At 45.1% G+C, this 17,410-nt stretch overlaps 1 protein-coding gene across 1 annotated transcript in view; it reads left to right on the forward strand.

The window, feature by feature from the left end:
• The window catches only part of LOC116820780 (antigen WC1.1-like), a 309,052-nt gene that overhangs the window by 44,952 nt on the left and 246,690 nt on the right, over positions 1 to 17,410 (forward strand). The window contains 7 exon segments of the mRNA XM_075062239.1: positions 1,043 to 1,360; positions 7,713 to 8,027; positions 8,994 to 9,308; positions 11,049 to 11,111; positions 11,198 to 11,512; positions 11,907 to 11,942; positions 12,770 to 12,907. Coding sequence (XP_074918340.1) covers positions 1,043 to 1,360; positions 7,713 to 8,027; positions 8,994 to 9,308; positions 11,049 to 11,111; positions 11,198 to 11,512; positions 11,907 to 11,942; positions 12,770 to 12,907 — 1,500 coding nt within the window.

The raw sequence follows: 17,410 nt of genomic DNA on the forward strand, positions 1-17,410 counted from the left end.
CTATGTAAGTTTCTTGCTCTGGAGACAGTATGCTCACAGAGAGAAGGAATATTCCACCAGAGTCCTGACTGGCTTCATATGGAGTAGTTCCAGAGCATTGCCCGGTGAATCTGTGACACCTGCTCAGAGTATAGGAGTCTTAATGTGAGAATCAGACCATACATAACTTTAACAAAAAACAGAGTAATTGAATCCCTGCCTTAAGTGCAATATTAATCTCATCTTTAAATATGGAGTCACTACTGTCCTCTGTATGTATATTCTTATAACTGTTGATATATTTAGGAAGATCTGACATGTTTACAGATTATATTTTGGGAGCACTGTTGCTCCTTTGAAATGCAAGGTGCCATATACACTGTATAAATCTCCAATGACCTAATCACCAGAAAGGATCTTGGCTTCTCCCACAAGGAACTTCAACATCTTTACATGTTCACAGTGAACAAAGTTTTAATAAGAAAAATACAAATGTTTAGAAAAAAATGGGACCTTCCTCCCCATTGCCAGAGGTCACTCACCCCTCCAAGCATCATCTCCAGCCAAGCCAATATCTACAGTTCATGAGAAAGGTAACTCAAGTGTCCACAGTTGAAGACCTGGCCTGGAAAAACCCAACTGAGTGCAGAAAATTCTCCTGTTGTAAATTACAACTATCTCACAGCGCTGCCACTATTGTTGTGTTGGGTGAGCACTGAGCGCTTTTGCACAGAGCGTTTTGGTAACCAAAGGCCTGATCTGCCAGGTGTTCCTGAGCACTCTCCACTCACATTGACTCCTTAGGGAGGAGAGAGCGCTCCACATCATGAAAGCTCTGATCTCAGAGCTGGGGAATTCTTTCCCTCCAACACCTCCTGCATTTCTGAGTAGACAGACAAATCAAATCCTTGAGAAAGGTTGTTCCCTGTATCACTGCACAGTGGTGAAGGTTACCTTCCACTTGGCACAAAAACCTGTGTTTCACATCACATCTGTGTATTATTTTTCATTCAGTACCAACAGGGAGTGTTATTCAGCTTATTTTGTGTCTCTGTGAGCCCAGGTCGTTCTGAGGCGCTCAGACTGTTGTATGGAGAGAGCCGATGCAATGGGACAGTCGAGATTTTCCTCCATGGTATGTGGAGCAGAGTCCTGGATGACCAGTGGGACATGAGAGATGCCAGCGTGGTCTGCAGACAGCTCCAGTGTGGAGTCGCTGAGAAAGCTTATAACCCCTCTAAGTCTGAGCGAGGAAGGGGCCCCGTGGGGCTGAGAAGGGTCCAGTGTGCTGGAAATGAGACTCGTCTGACTCTCTGTGACAACTCCGTGTCTGAGACAGCCCAGGCAGGAATTGCTGAGGATGTCGGTGTCATTTGCTCAGGTGACTTAGTGTGAAAATCTTACAAATATTCTGTCCTTGTGCAATGGGAACATGACCCACCCCAGGGCCTGCCTCCACCTCACCTGGTGCTGAGATCTCAGCAGTCCTTGAAATGATGTGGATCCGAGGTTCAAACTGTGACCCATTTATAGTAAAAATATTATATACAGAACAAAGCATAGCCATGTTATACGGTTAATGCACTATAGCAACCTCTCTCTCTCTTTCTCTCATATTTTTATGTTCAAAAAATCTCCTGAAAACTTTTTTCCTGTGAAAAATCTTCACAATAAGATTACAAATTTTCACAAAAAGTCTGTTTTCATTAAAAATGTTCAGATTTTTATTGAAAAACTTGAGCTGTTGATTAATCAGTTAACTCATGCATTTAACTAAAAACATTGAGATTAAAAAAATATTATTAATCGCAGTTTAATTGCACTGTTAAACAATAGAATACCAATTGAAATCTATTGTTTTATTTTTGAATGCAGTTATTTTTTATACATAATTCTACATTTGTAAGTTGAACTTCCATGATAAAGCACTACAGTACTTGTATTAGCTGAATTGAAAAATACTATTTCTTTCATTTTTTACAGTTTAAATATTTGGAATAAAAAAATAAATATAAAGTGAGAAATGTACACTTTCTATTGTGTTGTAATTGAAATCAATATATTTGAAACTGTAGAAAACACCCAAAATATTTAAATATATGGTTTTCTGTAATTGTTTAACTGCACAATTACTCAGGATTAATTTTTTTTAAACACTTGACAGCTCTATGAAAAACCCAAATTTATTTGTGGAACATGAAAAATATTCATTGTCATTCATATTTTGTGGGAAAAAGGATGAATTTCCAAGCAGTTCTAGTGTATATAGTGGCTTCTTGATTTTAAAGTCTTAAAACATGCTGTCTTGTATCAGAAAACAAAAGTAAAAACTGGAAGTCATATGCAACCTGTTTTGACCAAGGTTGCCATGGATAGTAGCTCTGGGCTAGATCCCCAAAGAGACTTGGGCATTGCAAGGCCTGACTCCTAGGTGCCTTGCCATCCAATGGAATCTTCAGCTCTGAGTCACATGCCCAGCTCCCCATACAATGCATGGGGAGAGTTAGGCACCAGAAGCCGGAAAGCTGAACAGTGAACCACCTAAATTTGCCAACCGTGAAATGGCAAGGAAGGGAATAGGGCCTAGATACACAAAGTTCTTTAGATGCCAAACTGCTATTGATCTAAGCCTGAGCCACCTGACACGCAAGCAGAGGTAAGGACATCTGCTCAGGGATCTCAGTCATGAACCCACTCCTGGAGCTAGGCATGTAAGCCAGGTCAGCTCTCTTATCTCCCCATTTTACCCATAACTCAGTGGTTAAAGCACTCAGCTGGGAGGTGGGAAATCCACATTCAGTTCCTGCTCTGCCTGATTTGGAGCAGGGATGTGAACACAGGTGAGTGCCCTAGTCGCTATAGACTACAGGATCTGCTGGGGTGGGTCTCTCCTGTTGGAAATGTTCCACTTTGTACAAATAATCAGTCACTGAATCAGAAAAAAAGCTAGAGATTGATTCTAGCTGGTGGCCAGGGCATTCACCTGGAATATGGAAGAGTCAAGTCTCTGCTTCAATAAATATGTAACAATTTATAAATTAGGTAGCTATGTACCTTTGTGGATCTAGTCCTCTGTCACTTAGAAAATACATCAAAATTGCTGTTCTGATGTGACCTTGTTAAGTCACAATCTATAACTGCAATTTTCCTTCATTTAAAGGAAAAAGGAATCTGAGATTTTTTTCATTGTTCTTGGTTGTACATGACTATTGTACACAATAATTCTATTGTTCTTTTTGCTGATATTTTATTTACATTAAGGTCCCACCATAAAACAAGTAACAGATGTTTTAACTATGACCCTTGTGACAAAGTACCTTCTTCCCCTCAGCAGGCTCAGTCCTTTTTGCCTTAGAGACACAGGGTTGGGCAAGGCAGATTCTTACTGGTAGCACAGGGTCCAGCTATTCCTTTCCCCAGCCAGTCCCTTGTGCTTGTTTTCCTTCCCTTCTGGGGAGGGAGTTCAGCCTTCCTTCCTGGAATGGGTCAGTGTCTTGCTGCACCCAGCCTACTGGCAGCTTCCCTGCTTCTCTCACTCTCTCTCCCACCTCTTTCCACGCAGGGGAGGGTTTAAAAAGGTCTCGAGCAGTTGGACCTAGCTGAACCTAGTTAGTTTCCTCGTAACCCCTTTTCCAGCTGAACCTTGTTTCTCGGTGGTTCTCTCTCCTCAGTGGATTGGGAGAGGCCTTTTAACCCCCTGGGACTAATTATTACCCCTCCCCCGCCCCCTTTTATAGCTGTTTGTCCTGAGTTAACTGCACCATAGATGGTGCACTGTATGTTAATGCACTGATATCATTTTTCAAGCCCATTCCAACTGCAAGGTAACTACAGCACATTAAAGGCCCATTTCTGTTCCCATTGTATCAGTGGGAGCTTCACAGTTGATTTCAGCAGGATAGAATTAGGCCCTAAGGGTCTGGACACATGGATCCAATTTGCCTTTCTTTCACTTTATTTGTAAAATAAATTGGTACCAAGTCTGCTTTTCTCTAACGTTCTGGTGCTTCCTGTCATGCTGTCTGGAGTGGCTCACCACTGTGAGTTACTATCTCAGGGCAGACTCAAAAAAACAAGGGCAGACACCCAAACTGCTGGTGTGTTCTATAACAGGGGTCTCAAACTCAATTTGCCTTAGGGCCAGTGCCAGTCCTAAAATCCTCCCAGCGGGCCAATAATGTCACTGAAGATGGTGTTCAGAAAAGAAAGTTTATATTGATCTTTTTTATTCTGAATTTCTTAGAAACAAAGCTGTCATACAATTTTATACAATTCTTCACCTGCCAGAGAGTTTTTAGTGTTTCCCAGACACCTGGCAACGTTTCAGTTCTGTCAGTTTATTGATGTTTGGCCTCAGTGATTGAGCAGTTGAAACCTTCAGGATTGCAGCAAGGTGTGTATCAGATAGTTGTGTTCGGTATTTTGACTTATTTATATTCATTGTGGAAAAAAGTGATTCTGTCTCCATGGCTGACTCTGCCCGGCAACTAATGATATCTCGGTCCCTCTCCTCCAGCCGATGGGAGCTACAGGGGGGCCATGCTACAGCAGACCTAGTGGACAGCCTATCTGCCTGTGTCTCTCCTTCATGGGCCACAGTGGGGAGGTTTGCGGGCTGCAGATAGCCCGCAGGCAGGGAGTTTGAGACCCCTGTTCTATAATTAGATTTCACCAAGCCAGTCAAACATGAATTCCTGGATCACTACACAAGTCTCACTATGGAGTCACAGACAGCCCCTTTAGGCTCTTCAGCCTAACTTGCCCCCTAGACAAACTGAAAGTTGTGATAAAATGTCACTTAATCATAATATCACACCACACCAAGTTTCTCCCAGTCCCAAGGGACCAGTCAGTCACTCCCAACCTTATTCCACAGATAATGCTGGCAGCTAGTTCTATAGTAAATAAACCTTTAGTTATTAGCTAAGAAGAAAAAATGAGGGTTATTGAGAGTCTACAGCAGGTAAAATATAACAGGCAAATCAGTTTGTAACTCCAAATGCTGGCAGTGATGTAATAAACTGCCAGTTTCCCAAAAGTCTTCTACAGGGTGTCATGAGATACTCCACTCACTGCCGATCTGGCATCTCCTCCTTGTCACTCTGGGGATTAGCTCTCGAGGCCAATGCCCAGTCGACAGTTTGCACACCTTCACTCTGACTCTGGTCTGCAGGACATCTTGCTTCAAGATCTGCAGCATCCGCTTTGTGACTTAGCCCTCCAACTAGGTCACTCAGTGTTCCCCCTTATAAGATTCAGTTCATCAACTGTCCTAGGCTGTCTTCCCATTCACTGCCTGGTGCCACTCCCTCAGTGACTGGTAGGGGAACCCAGGGCTGCCCTTATAGTATTCTCTCTCAAATCTGAACCTTAGAGTCCAGAAAATGAGATACTAGCATGAATTCCTCTAAGCTTAATTACCAGCTTAGATCTGATACGCTGCCACCAATCAGAACTCTGAGTGTCTGATAAACTTGGGGGTCCCCAGAGAAGGTTTTGGGGAGACCAAAGACCCAGATTCCTTGAGTCTCACAACAAAGGGGAATAAACCATTTCCCTTCCCCGTCCTTTCTTCCTCCCAGATTCTCCCCGCCCTGGGTACACTAGGAGAGATAGACAGATTCAAGCTCCGTGAATCTAAACAAAGGCATTCCCCCTTCACCCTCCCTCCTTCCCCTCACCCAGAGGCAATACAGAGTCAAGCTCCGTGAATCTAACACAAAGAGGAAATTTATCCTTCTCGTCTCCCCACAAATTCCCTGGTGAGTACAGACTCAATTCCCTTGACCTCAAATAGGGAAAAAATCAAACAGGTCCTAAAAAGCAAAACTTTTAATAAAAAGAAAGAAAAAAAGTAAAAGTTATCTCTGTAATCTAGAGGGTAAATATTACAGAGTTTTTCAGCTTATATACAATAGAGAAAAGCTTTCTCCAGCAGGAATACAATTTAAAATACTTTTAGCCAAATACACATTAAAACTCCACCAGCCAGATACACAGTTGCAAATACAGAAAAACAATTAAAAAGACTAAACTGTCTTTCTACTTACAAAATTGGAACAGAAGATTAGAGAGCCTGTAGGTATGTGTGGTCACTCTCAGAGCCTAGAGAGAACAACAGACAGAACAAAAGACACACACAAGCTTCCCTCCACCCAGATTTGAAAGTATCTTGTTTCCTGATTGGTCCTCTGGTCAGGTGTTGTTTGTTAACCCTTTCCAGGTGAAAGAGACATTAACCCTTAGCTATCTGTTTATGACTGCCCTGTTTTCTGGGTTCCAGTCCAGGGACAGCTGAGCAGTTCTGGACTTCCTCCGTCTGCCCACATTGCTCTTTACCTGGACTGATGTAGTTGTGGTTGGTCCTGCTTTGAGCAGGACATTGGACTAGATGGTCTCCCAAGGTTGCTTCCAAACCTAATTTTCTATGATTCTGTGACTGCTTCCTATACTCTGGTTCCTCTCCTCACTTTGGGTGTGCCATCCCCAAGAATCCTGCTTCCAAGGAATAACTACGGAGTATCTCCCTGCAGTCCCCAAACACTCCTCCCTCTTCCCAGTGCATGACTTCTGCCTGCCTTCCTGCAGCTTTTCCCAACAGCCCCAGCCCATAGCCTGCTTCCTGGCTTTATAGGTCCCACCAGTTCCTGAACAGGCGAGTCTCTCTAACCAGCTGATTCTGGCCTAAAGCTCCACTTGTTTGCAGTGTAATTAGCTGATTAGGACCACCTGGCCCAATCCGGCTCTTACAGGGCTAGTGTGGGGAGTTTACCCCTTCACACAGGGCTACCCAGAATAACTCTGGGGATCTCTGTCATCTCATGCAGTTATTCTTTTGTTAGAATCCAAACAGCCTAGGAATACAGGATCTTTCTTTGAATCCATATTTATATCTTCTTCTCACAGAAAACAAGCTGACCATCTACACATATGGGCTTTTCCTTTGATGACAGGGAGTGAGAAATGCACTTAGATTTTTGACCTCCAACCTTATGCATAATGGACATTTGCTTTGAAATTAGCATTTTCTGTTAAAGTCCTTAAATCCTTAGCATTTCACAAGATTTATTTGATGTGTAATATGTGTTATTTAGCTACAAGTGTATTTACCATGTACATGTTTGGCATTACATTAGGATAGCAATAGATAAGCAAAAACAATACCAGTAACATTCCACTAGTTTTCATAAAGTTTAAACATCTGAATACACCCTTACACATCTAACCATTACTTTGATCTACACAAGTGAACTGATCTAAGTACACTCTATCATGACCTGGTCAGACAATGTCACACCCTCCTCATTCAGAAACAATTGAAAGGAATATTTGGTTATGGGTAAATTAATTGCCTAATAATTCCTTGAACACCTTGATACTTATCATTTAAGAGTTGTTTGAAAATATTCAAGATTTCGAGTAAGGGCTGATTCCGCTAAGCCTTCGTCTCACAAAGAAGCTCTGAGCCAAGTGATGAGTCCCTTAAGGATTGCTCTGATGAGTAAGGAATTCAGAATTAGGTCCTTTCACTCACATTCTGTTTATCAATACTGCTCTGTAAAAAGTATTCCTTGTTTCCTTACTCAGCTTCCCTTCTTTTCGGTGATTCTTGTTAAAGACAGATTTTTAAAAGCATTTCAATATCTCAGCCATTGTAGCATCATCACTGATTACATGGAAGCTGTTTAATTATCCTCATATTGCATATTAACAGCTGGGATCTATCCCTGCAGGGAGCATGCAGATCAGACTGGTGAATGGGACAGGTCGCTGTGCTGGGAGAGTGGAGATTTATTACAATGGCAGCTGGGGGACAGTCTGTGATGATTTCTGGGATCTGTCAGACTCCAATGTCGTCTGCAAACAACTAGGATGTGGACATGCCATCAATGCAACTATCTCTGCTCACTATGGGGAAGGATCCGGGCAGATCTGGCTGGATGATGTGAACTGCTCTGGGAATGAATCCGAACTTTGGGAGTGTCCTTCCAGAGTCTGGGGACAGCACAACTGCAGACACAAAGAGGACGCGGGAGTTCTCTGCTCAGGTCTGGTCCAGGAATGCTGGTTACCAGAGGATTTAATAGAGGGGGCAGACAATTGAGGAGAGAACTTAGAATGATAGAGCCTTTACCTCACTGTTTCTTTTCTATAGGGTTCCCATACATCCAGTTTTGCCTGGGACAGTCGCTTTTTTAAGCCTGCCAAGGCCATCCTGACAGTTTTGGCAAAACAGGGCATTTGTCCCTTTTGCCCTTGCCAAGTGATCATGAGTTGGCAGGAGCAAATTGGACAAATGCACAGTTTTGCTAAAGAAGTGGGAAACGACCCCTAGTGGGATGTGGAGGAACATACGGGGGTGGAGCGAGTGGCAAGACCAGTTCCATGCTGGAGGGAGGACTCAGGACAGCAGCTTTGGCTGGGGCAGCTCCATGTGGGAGGACAGGGGTCTTGGGCCACCCTGAACACGGAAGGGAAGAAGAGGGCTTGGGGCTGGCCTGACACTAATGGGTGACAGGGGGGCTCAGGCCGGCCCACGTGCTGAGAGAGTAGGGGAACCTCAGGCTGTCCCTGTGGGGGCGGGAGGCAGGGTGGGCTTAGGCTGTCCTCGTGGGGTGGGGAGGAGAGGAAGGGAGTCCTTGGGTTTGGGCCCTCCATGGGCTGTTCCATTTTCCCTTTTAAAGAAAATATGATCACTCTACTCTTCTACCTATCTACTGGGGTCGTGATTAGAAAGTCACCATTTCCCATATGTTCCCACCCAGGAGTATTGGAGATATCGCAGCATTTCTGTAGTATTGGGATGGCAATCACTGCTGTACTGCAGGTATATGTGTGTGTAACTGCTGGGAACTGGTGACTTTTCAGAGGTGACCATTGTATGTGATTCTCTCTGACGTTTGCTCCTGCAGAATGATGCACAGGATCGTTAGCAGTCGCTGGGATTTCACTCTTCACATCAAGTCATTTCAGAATTGAAGATTTAAATTCCCTTTTTGTGCATTTCCTTCTAGAATTCACAGATCTGAGGCTGGTGAGCGACAGTGAATGTGCTGGGCGGCTGGAGGTTTTCTACAATGGGACGTGGGGCAGTGTTTGCTCCAATGGGATGCCTGGAGTCACCGCAGCAATTGTCTGCAAACAGTTGAACTGTGGGGACAGAGGGCAGCTTGCAAGAGACTTTGCATATGGAGCAGGTTCTGGTCCCACGTGGCTGGATCATGTTTCATGCAAGGAGCAGCACAGCTCCATCTGGCAGTGCCCATCAGACATGTGGAAACAGCAGTCCTGTGATAACCGCGCAGAAGAGAACCATATTTCTTGCAGTGGTAATTCTGAAACTCTCTGTGCGCACGCATGCTCACATCCACTACATGTTTAACTCATTGAAAGGGTGTGATAGAAATTGTGAATGTATTTACTTTTCAGTATAGACAGTCTTACATTTGCAGCAGTGACAGACATATCATATAATCATAGAAGGTTAGGCTTGGAAGAGACCTCAGGAGGTCATCTAGTCCAACCCCCTGCTCAAAGCAGGACTAATCCCCATCTAAATCATCCCATCCAGGACTTTGTGAAGCCTAACCTTAAAACCCTCTAAGGATGGAGATTCCATCACCTCCCTAGATAACCCATTCCAGTGCTTCATCACCCTCTTAGTGAAATAAAAGTTTCATAATCCATTCTAGGAATGAGAATATAGCCCCTGGAAAACAAACATGGAGTTATTTATACAAGCTGTGTGTTATACAGTGCAATCAGCTAGTGAGACCCCACAAATGCCCATAGGCAGGGGAACTTGGGGTGTGAGGGGTGCTTCAGCACCCTCAGTTTTTGTGCGGGGTCCCAGCTACTGGTCCCGCTCTCTGCTACTGGTCCTGCACATGGGGTCGTACTGCTGGCCCCACAAGCAGGGCTGTGCTCCCGCCCCCAGCTATGGTCCCAGCCTCAGTCCCCTTACCCCATCCATGTCCCCCACAAGAGCCACAGCCCAGTCCTGGTCCCAGCTCAGGGGAGAGGGGGCATGGACATGGGTAAGGGGGGGCAAGGTAAAAAGTTTGGGCACTACTGGCTCTCAGCCCCCAACTGTAAAAATTGTTCCAGTGCCACCACAAATGCCTCTCATTAGTGAGCATCATTTGGGAATCTCTGTGGCTATACTTTTGGGAATGAACAGTCAGAGATGAGCCCAAGGTCAGTGACCGGGACATGGGTAGTCATGCTGAGTGATTGAAGCAGGAGTCATGCCCAATGGTTAGAGCAGGAGCTGGTAGCCAGAAATTGGAGCCAAGGGTCAGGGTCAGATCCAGCGCCAGATGCCAGAGCCAAAGTCAGAAATCGGAGCTCAGTGTCAGGACCAGGTTACCTGGAGCAAGGCAAGGGGTAAGTCTGGAGTCAAGGCAACAGCAAGCCTAGGAACAAGACAGGAAAACGAGGTATCCTAGCTGCAGGAAATGCTTTGAGCAGTAGCTGAATAATGCTTGATTCAGGAGCTGGACTGCTGACCCTTCCCACCAATCAGGCGGTATGACCAGTCAGGCAGCAGAATACAGGCCGCTATGGTTGTTAACTGTCTGGAGACTAGCTCTGCTGCAGCCCCTGCTTCCTGATCCCCAGGCTGTGAAATCCGGGTCAGAATCAGAATTCCCGAGAAGTGTGTCTGTGTCTGTGCATGTAAGTGAGAGTTTGTTTCAGATCTAAAGTCCTATTTTGGTCTCAATTCTAATAGCGCCATTTCTTGTCTCTGAATCCCCACAATAATGTGGGTGAGTTTCAGCTGAGAAATTTGTTTACCTTCAAACAGGGCCAGAAGCAGCTGTACACAGGGTGGATGGAACAAGACTAAGATAACCCCAAATGCACATACCAGCAGGGAGCTGCATAAAGATTTCAACAGCCAGAGATTCCACTGAGTAATAAATCCGTTAGCTCTGAAACAAACTAGATTTTAGATTTAAGTTTATAAAATTGCAGAAATTTAGGGGTTTAATATACAAATAAACCCTACTGTCTCCTACATCACACACTCTTCTTGGTACATTCAGTTCATCATTTTCTCTGCGTAGGAGAAAAAGAGAAGCCACCTCAGACCCTGTTTGCTGAATGCCCGAACTCTACAAGCTGCACAGGTATTTCTGCTTCTCTGTGTCTCACTCTTGGTCCCTAAGGACTTTCCCAGATGTCCCAGTAACATGTGAGGTTTCTGCATTTCCAGACCAGGAGAAGTTACAAGTCGTGGGAGGAGAGGACAGATGCTCGGGGAGAGTGGAGGTTTGGTATCGTGACTCCTGGGGAACAATTTGTGATGACTCCTGGGACATGGCAGACGCCAAAGTTGTGTGTAAACAACTGGGCTGTGGATCCGCTGTACCAGTCCCAGGCGAGGCTGCGTTCGGTGAGGGGACTGGTCCCATCTGGGTAGAAACATTGAATTGCAGAGGGACAGAGTCATCTCTCTGGGACTGTCCTGCCAAACCCTGGGATGAGAGCAACTGTGACCATAAGGAAGATGTTGGAGTGAATTGCTCAGGTGAGTGACAGGAGATGTTTCTGCTACATGCTATAATTTTCTGGAAGGAGCATGGGTCCAATTGCCCAACCCCCTTTGTCACAGACCAGGCCCTCCCATCTCCCATGTGCGGGAGCATCAATGATGCTATAGGGTAGAACCTTTGAGGGGTCAGACTGGCGCAGACATCAGCCCACATAGCCCCTGCATCCATCACAGACCCCAGTGTGCTGGTTTGTTACTAGTCAATATAGGAGGACATGGGCCCTAAATCAGTAAAATACAGACCCTGTGCTGCTCTGAGGGAGTTTGTATAAGTGATGTCTGGAGATCCTCAGGGACTCTGAGGGGTGCTACCCAGTGACAAACACATCACTTCCCCCAGACTCCAACTCTCATCCCTTTCCCTTTGCAGGTGTGACAGAGACGACAGTATCACCGAGTAGAACAGGTAAAACATCCCCCGCTCCCATCAAATTTCCCTGGTGCTGGGTCACAGAGGATGAGCTGCAAGCTGTGGCCTAAGAGAGGAGCTCCCTTCCATGTGTAAGCAGGGGAATGGTCCCATTATTGTGGGGAACTTTCCTGGCTTATACAGTACCCCGGTGAAGTGGGCTAATGAAGGGATCTGAGTCCTCCCACTTCCTTTACCCAGAGGCCTTCCTGACGTGAAGTGTTCCCCTTCCACTCTCCTGTGTGACAGAGTCCTTGTAACCCTGACAAGGCTGGGCCCAGCAATCAATTTAAAAAAAATAAGGGAAAAATGGGAAAGGTTAAAGGAAAACACATCACCCCAGTCTGTGGCACAGGGACATCACAACTAGCATCTCTGGAATGTCAGGGCAGTTCACAGTCTGTTCCTCACAAGTCCCAGGCCTCCTTCTCAGGCTCTGGCTGTGCTGCAGGGATGCTATGGGTTGGACACTTGCTCTGGCAGTGGCCACACGCCCTCAGGCTTTAAGTGGCAGGACTCTTCTTCCCAGCATCACTCCTGCCCTGTTGGGGTTACAGTGCCCTTACACATGGCCTGTGAAACCTAGGGCTGAATGACATCCAGGTGGGAGCTGCAGGCCATGTTAACCCTGATGATTCCAGCTAACAGAGCAGGGCCCATGATTTAAACAGCAGCCTGTGTGTTGACCCCATGGCACACAGACTGTGTCCCAGCCCATTACCGTTCTGTTCTGGGCTGTGCAATGAGTGACTTGGGAGCTACCCGGGCCCCATTCTGACTCTCACAGGATAATCTCTCCTTGTCACATGTTCATTTCCATCCAGCTCCCCCGCGCCGCCCTCAGACTGACAGTGGGAGAGTCACGGTGCCCGTGATCATCTGCATTATCCTGGGAGCCCTGCTCTGCCTGGTCTTAATCATCCTGGGTGCTCAGGTGCGAAGTGCCAGGGCACAGCGCAGAGGTGGGTTTTGATTGTTGTCACTGTGTGAAATGCCTCTGAAATAGCAAGAGGAGCTGTGCCTAAAGTGGGATGGGGCATTGGCAGTATAATGGAAGGTTAAGTTGTATTATACTGTTCGTCCACAAAGTGACGTTTCATGTAACAACTTATTTTAGTTATCCTCAGCCATGCCTGGCAGAGCATTAAGGGATCTTATTGTGAACACATCTGGTGAGTATTTCTCTGAGAAGAAAGCTCTGTAGCCATTCCATATCTGGTACAGAAACCTGACATGCTAATAGAAGCCCTGCCACCTACCATGTACAAGGTGTATGTGACATGGTGTCCGAAGTTAAGCAGCGCCAGAAGAGAATCAAAAAACAGAAGGAAGAGAGCAACAGAAGTTGCAGGCAGAAGAAGGAGCAATGTAGGTTGCAGAGAAAAAAAAAAAGCAACACAGGTTGGAGGATTTCATCAACATCTCCCTCTTCATTGCCCCAGAGAACTTCAGCTTTGACAGACCTTCACAACTAAGAGATTAGAAGCAGCATTTTGCAAGATTTCAGATTGCTACAAAACTCCATAAGGAAACTGAAGATATACAGGTATGGTGTTTACTTTGTGCTCTTTGGAAGCAAGCAGAGCATTTCTTTAAATCCTTTGATTTTCCTGAGGACAGTCACAAAGATGACTATGGAAGGGTTCTGGCTATGTTTGATAAATACTTTATACACTGGAAGCTCAAAGTTACAGAACTGACCAGTGAACCACACACCTAATTTGGAACTGGAACTACGCAACCAGGCAGCACCAGAGACCAAAAAAACCCAAAAGCAAATACAGTACAATATTGTCTTAAATGTAAAAAACTAAAAAATTACAGGGAAATTTGACAAGGTAAGGAAACTGTTTCTGTGTTTGTTTCATTTAAATTAAGATCGTTAAAAGCAGCATTTTTATTCTGAATAGTAAAGTTTCAAAGCTGTATTAAGTCAATTTTCAGTTGTAAACTTTTGAAAGAACAACTGTAAAATTTTCTTCCGAGTTACAAATGTTTCAGTTATGAACAACCTCCATTCCAAGGTGTTTGTAATTCTGAGGTTCTACTGTGCCCTCAGAGAAATGTGGTTTATGAAAGGGCATGTTTTCACCAGAGAATTCAAGGACTAGAGGAAAATGTTGAATAATTTATTATAGCTCTGCGTGTCTTGGCTGAAAACTGTGATTCTGGAGTGGGAAACATGAAAATATCAGAGAGAGACTGGTTATTGGGTTAAACGATAAAAGTCCTTCACAGCAGCTACTATTAAAAACGGACTTCACCCTACAAACTGCTATTCAAATGGCAAAGCAATCTAGCTGATGACACAGCAAAACCCAGAGCAATTTGCCAAACAAGAATCTAGCTTAGAAGCCACTAAAAAACACAGTATAAGTGCAACAAGTTAATACTACAAAACTGGTGAGGTAAAGAGGGAGAACCCCCTGGCTATGAGGAACAAATACTACTCAAACACTCAGGATATATTAATTGCACAAAACATTGACATTTTGCAGTTGTTTGCCACGTAAACACAATGATACGCAGTAAATGCACTGATTTATATTACCGACAATCAAGAGCCATTGTTTCTGGGATCTATCATGTATTATGATACAGAGCCTGAAACTGATCATTCAGAGAAACACTATTGACTTTAAAATTCACTTAGGAGCAGATGTAACAGTCATCTCAGAAGGGCCTTACAATTACCTTCAATCCCTCCCAGAGCTGAAGTCACCTGATGCAGCTCTGACTAGCCCTGGAGGCATTCTGAATTGCATGGAACAGTCACCACAGAAATATCTTTCAAAGACAAAAACTTCTCATTCGGAGTGCCTGTCATCAAAGGATCAAAGACCAACAGCGTTCTCCACCTCAGTGTGGCAGCCATGATGGGCCTAATGAGAAAAGTGGAAGAACTTGGCAGAGGGATATTTGAAAGGAGACCCAGTACAAATAAACTCAAGATAAAATGCTGGTGCATACAGTGTACCTCAGAAAGGAGAATCAACAGAGCAAACTCTACAAATGGCAGATGCAGATGGAGAGGAAGAAAACTCAGAGATTCCAAACAGGCCTCAGGCAGTCATTGCAACTGATGGAAATCCAGATGACCAAGTTGTTACTTGTTTGGGTTGGGTAATTAGAAAACTAGTACGACTGAGAGATGTTAGAGCTTTTCCCCTTGCCCCTCTCTTGGTTCACATCATGCAAACAGAAAGCAGAAGCTCATAGTCTAAATGCAGGGAATTCGATGTTTATTGGGGTTAATCAAGCAAGCATATCCATAGCTCTGTACACCACAGAGATTTCCCTGTCCTTTTTCCCACCTTCTTTTTCTTAGCAGGCTTAATTATACCTATAGTGCAAGGCCTTGGTCCTACCCCTTACAATTTATGGTCATGTTCTGTTTTGGAGGATCGTGAGTATGGGGACTTTGGTACCACCTCTTTTGTACCCTATGGGAGGGGTAAGGAGTAAGATTAGGTTTCGACCAGGGTCACCTTTTCTCTGTCTTTTTAGTGTTTCTTATGCTTCCCCATCACCACCCTTTGTCCCTCCCATTTGGTTGCTTGACCTTGCCTTGAGATAAGGGTTGAGGCAGTCTTCAAGTGCATGCTTGTATATAGAGGGATAGCTCAGTGGCTTAAGCATTGGCCTATTAAATTCAGGGTTGTGAATTCAATCCTTGAGGGGAGCCACTTAGGGATCTGGGGCAAAAATTGGTCCTGCTAGTGAAGGCAGGGGGCTGGACTCAATGACCTTTCAAGGTCCCTTTCAGTTCTCAGAGATAATAATTGGAGCTATACCTATTATTAAACTACCACCATACCCAGAAACACTTTAACTCCTTTCCTTATTTCTTTTCATTGTGCTATAAACCCCATCTGGAAGCAACACAAAGTGTTTTCATTCTTTGTTCACACATTAGTAAGGAGAATATGAAAGTATCAAAAGTCAAAAACAAAATTTTATCCAAGGCTAAGAGACAGGTCTGTAAACTAACAAGACACTTAATAGACTGATCTGTGCTAAACTACAAATATACCTTGATAACATTCATTTTGTAAATGGTAGGAATGTAGCACTCAAAAGGGGAGATGTAATGCAAGGCTAAACTGTATTATACAGTTCACCCACTAGGTGGCAGTGTGTGTAACACACCTTGTTAAGCTAACTTCAGCCATATCTGGCAGAGTATTAAGGTATCTTATGGTGAAAACATCTGGTATGTACCTCTTTTGCAGGGAAGCTCTGTAGCCAGTCCAGATGACAGTAAATTGGGAGGAGCTGAGACTAATGGGGACAACAGAGAAATAATACAAAGGGGAAATTCAGTGGTCCCTTGCTCTCAAGTGAGGAGGGAGCCCACTCCTTCTCAAAAAGAACAGGAGTACTTGTGGCAGTCTCTAAGGTGCCACAAGTACTCCTCGTTCTTTTTGCAGATACAGACTAACACGGCTGCTACACTGAAACCACTCCTTCTCACTGTGTCAGGCAGCAGCGCTCAGGCTCGGGTCCCCCTGGCTGGGCCAATCTGTAAGCAGTCTAGAGCTCTCAGCCTCCTCTCAGGGCTGCCGTCACTCAAGAGTATAGGGCTCTGGCCCCCTAGGCGGGGTGAAGTATAAGCAGTCTTTAGTCCACAGCATCCTGGCTGGGGAAGCTGGCAGTTAATGGTCTATCAGGGAACCTCTGGCCCCCTGGGTAGGGCAGAGTAGGAAGCAGGTGTTGCCTCAGACTCTTGTCTAAGGCAGCCAGCAAACACACAGTCTGGGGCTCTGGATCTTTGGGTGGGGCAGAGCAGGGAGCACTAAACAGTCTAGGGATTCAGGCCCTCAGGCAAGGCAGAGCACCAAACAGGCAGGTTTGATGTCCTGGCTCTGACAGACAGCAGACCTCTTGGCCTAAGGTGGGAAGCTGGCACCCCAGGATTGAGGTTGGCAGCAGAAGATGGGGGGACCTTGGCGCATCCTACTTCATTGTGTCCTAGTCCAGGGCCCTAACAGTGGCAGACTGTTCCATTGGGCCAGCAGGGATGCAGCTAAAATATGTGGACTCAGGTTTTGACAGTGAAACAGGACCAAAGTCCAATTTCCTCGAGCTACGTCCTACCAGCATCTGAGTGAGGGGTTCCATGGTGCCCGGGTCCTTTGTCTCGTTGGGGTACTTGGCCAATGGCATTCATGGCAATTTCTCTCCAGGGTTGGTCTCCTTTAGAGACAGGATCCTGCTCAGTGCAGGTCCAGCTCCAGAGTTCTGCAGCAGGCTGGAGACAGGGAACAGAGGACAGGAATAAATGGTAAATTTTCAGAATGGAGAGGAGTAACTAGTGGTGTTCAACAAGAGTCAGTCCTAGGACCAATCCTATTCAGTTTATTCATAAATGATCTGAAGAAAGGGGTAAACAGTGTGGTGGCAAAGTTTGCAGATGATACTAAACTGCTTAAGATAGTTAAGACCAAAGCAGACTGTGAATAACT

The sequence above is a fragment of the Chelonoidis abingdonii genome, chromosome 1 (genome assembly GCF_003597395.2).
Source record: "Chelonoidis abingdonii isolate Lonesome George chromosome 1, CheloAbing_2.0, whole genome shotgun sequence".
In the NCBI taxonomy this organism is placed as follows: domain Eukaryota; kingdom Metazoa; phylum Chordata; order Testudines; family Testudinidae; genus Chelonoidis; species Chelonoidis abingdonii.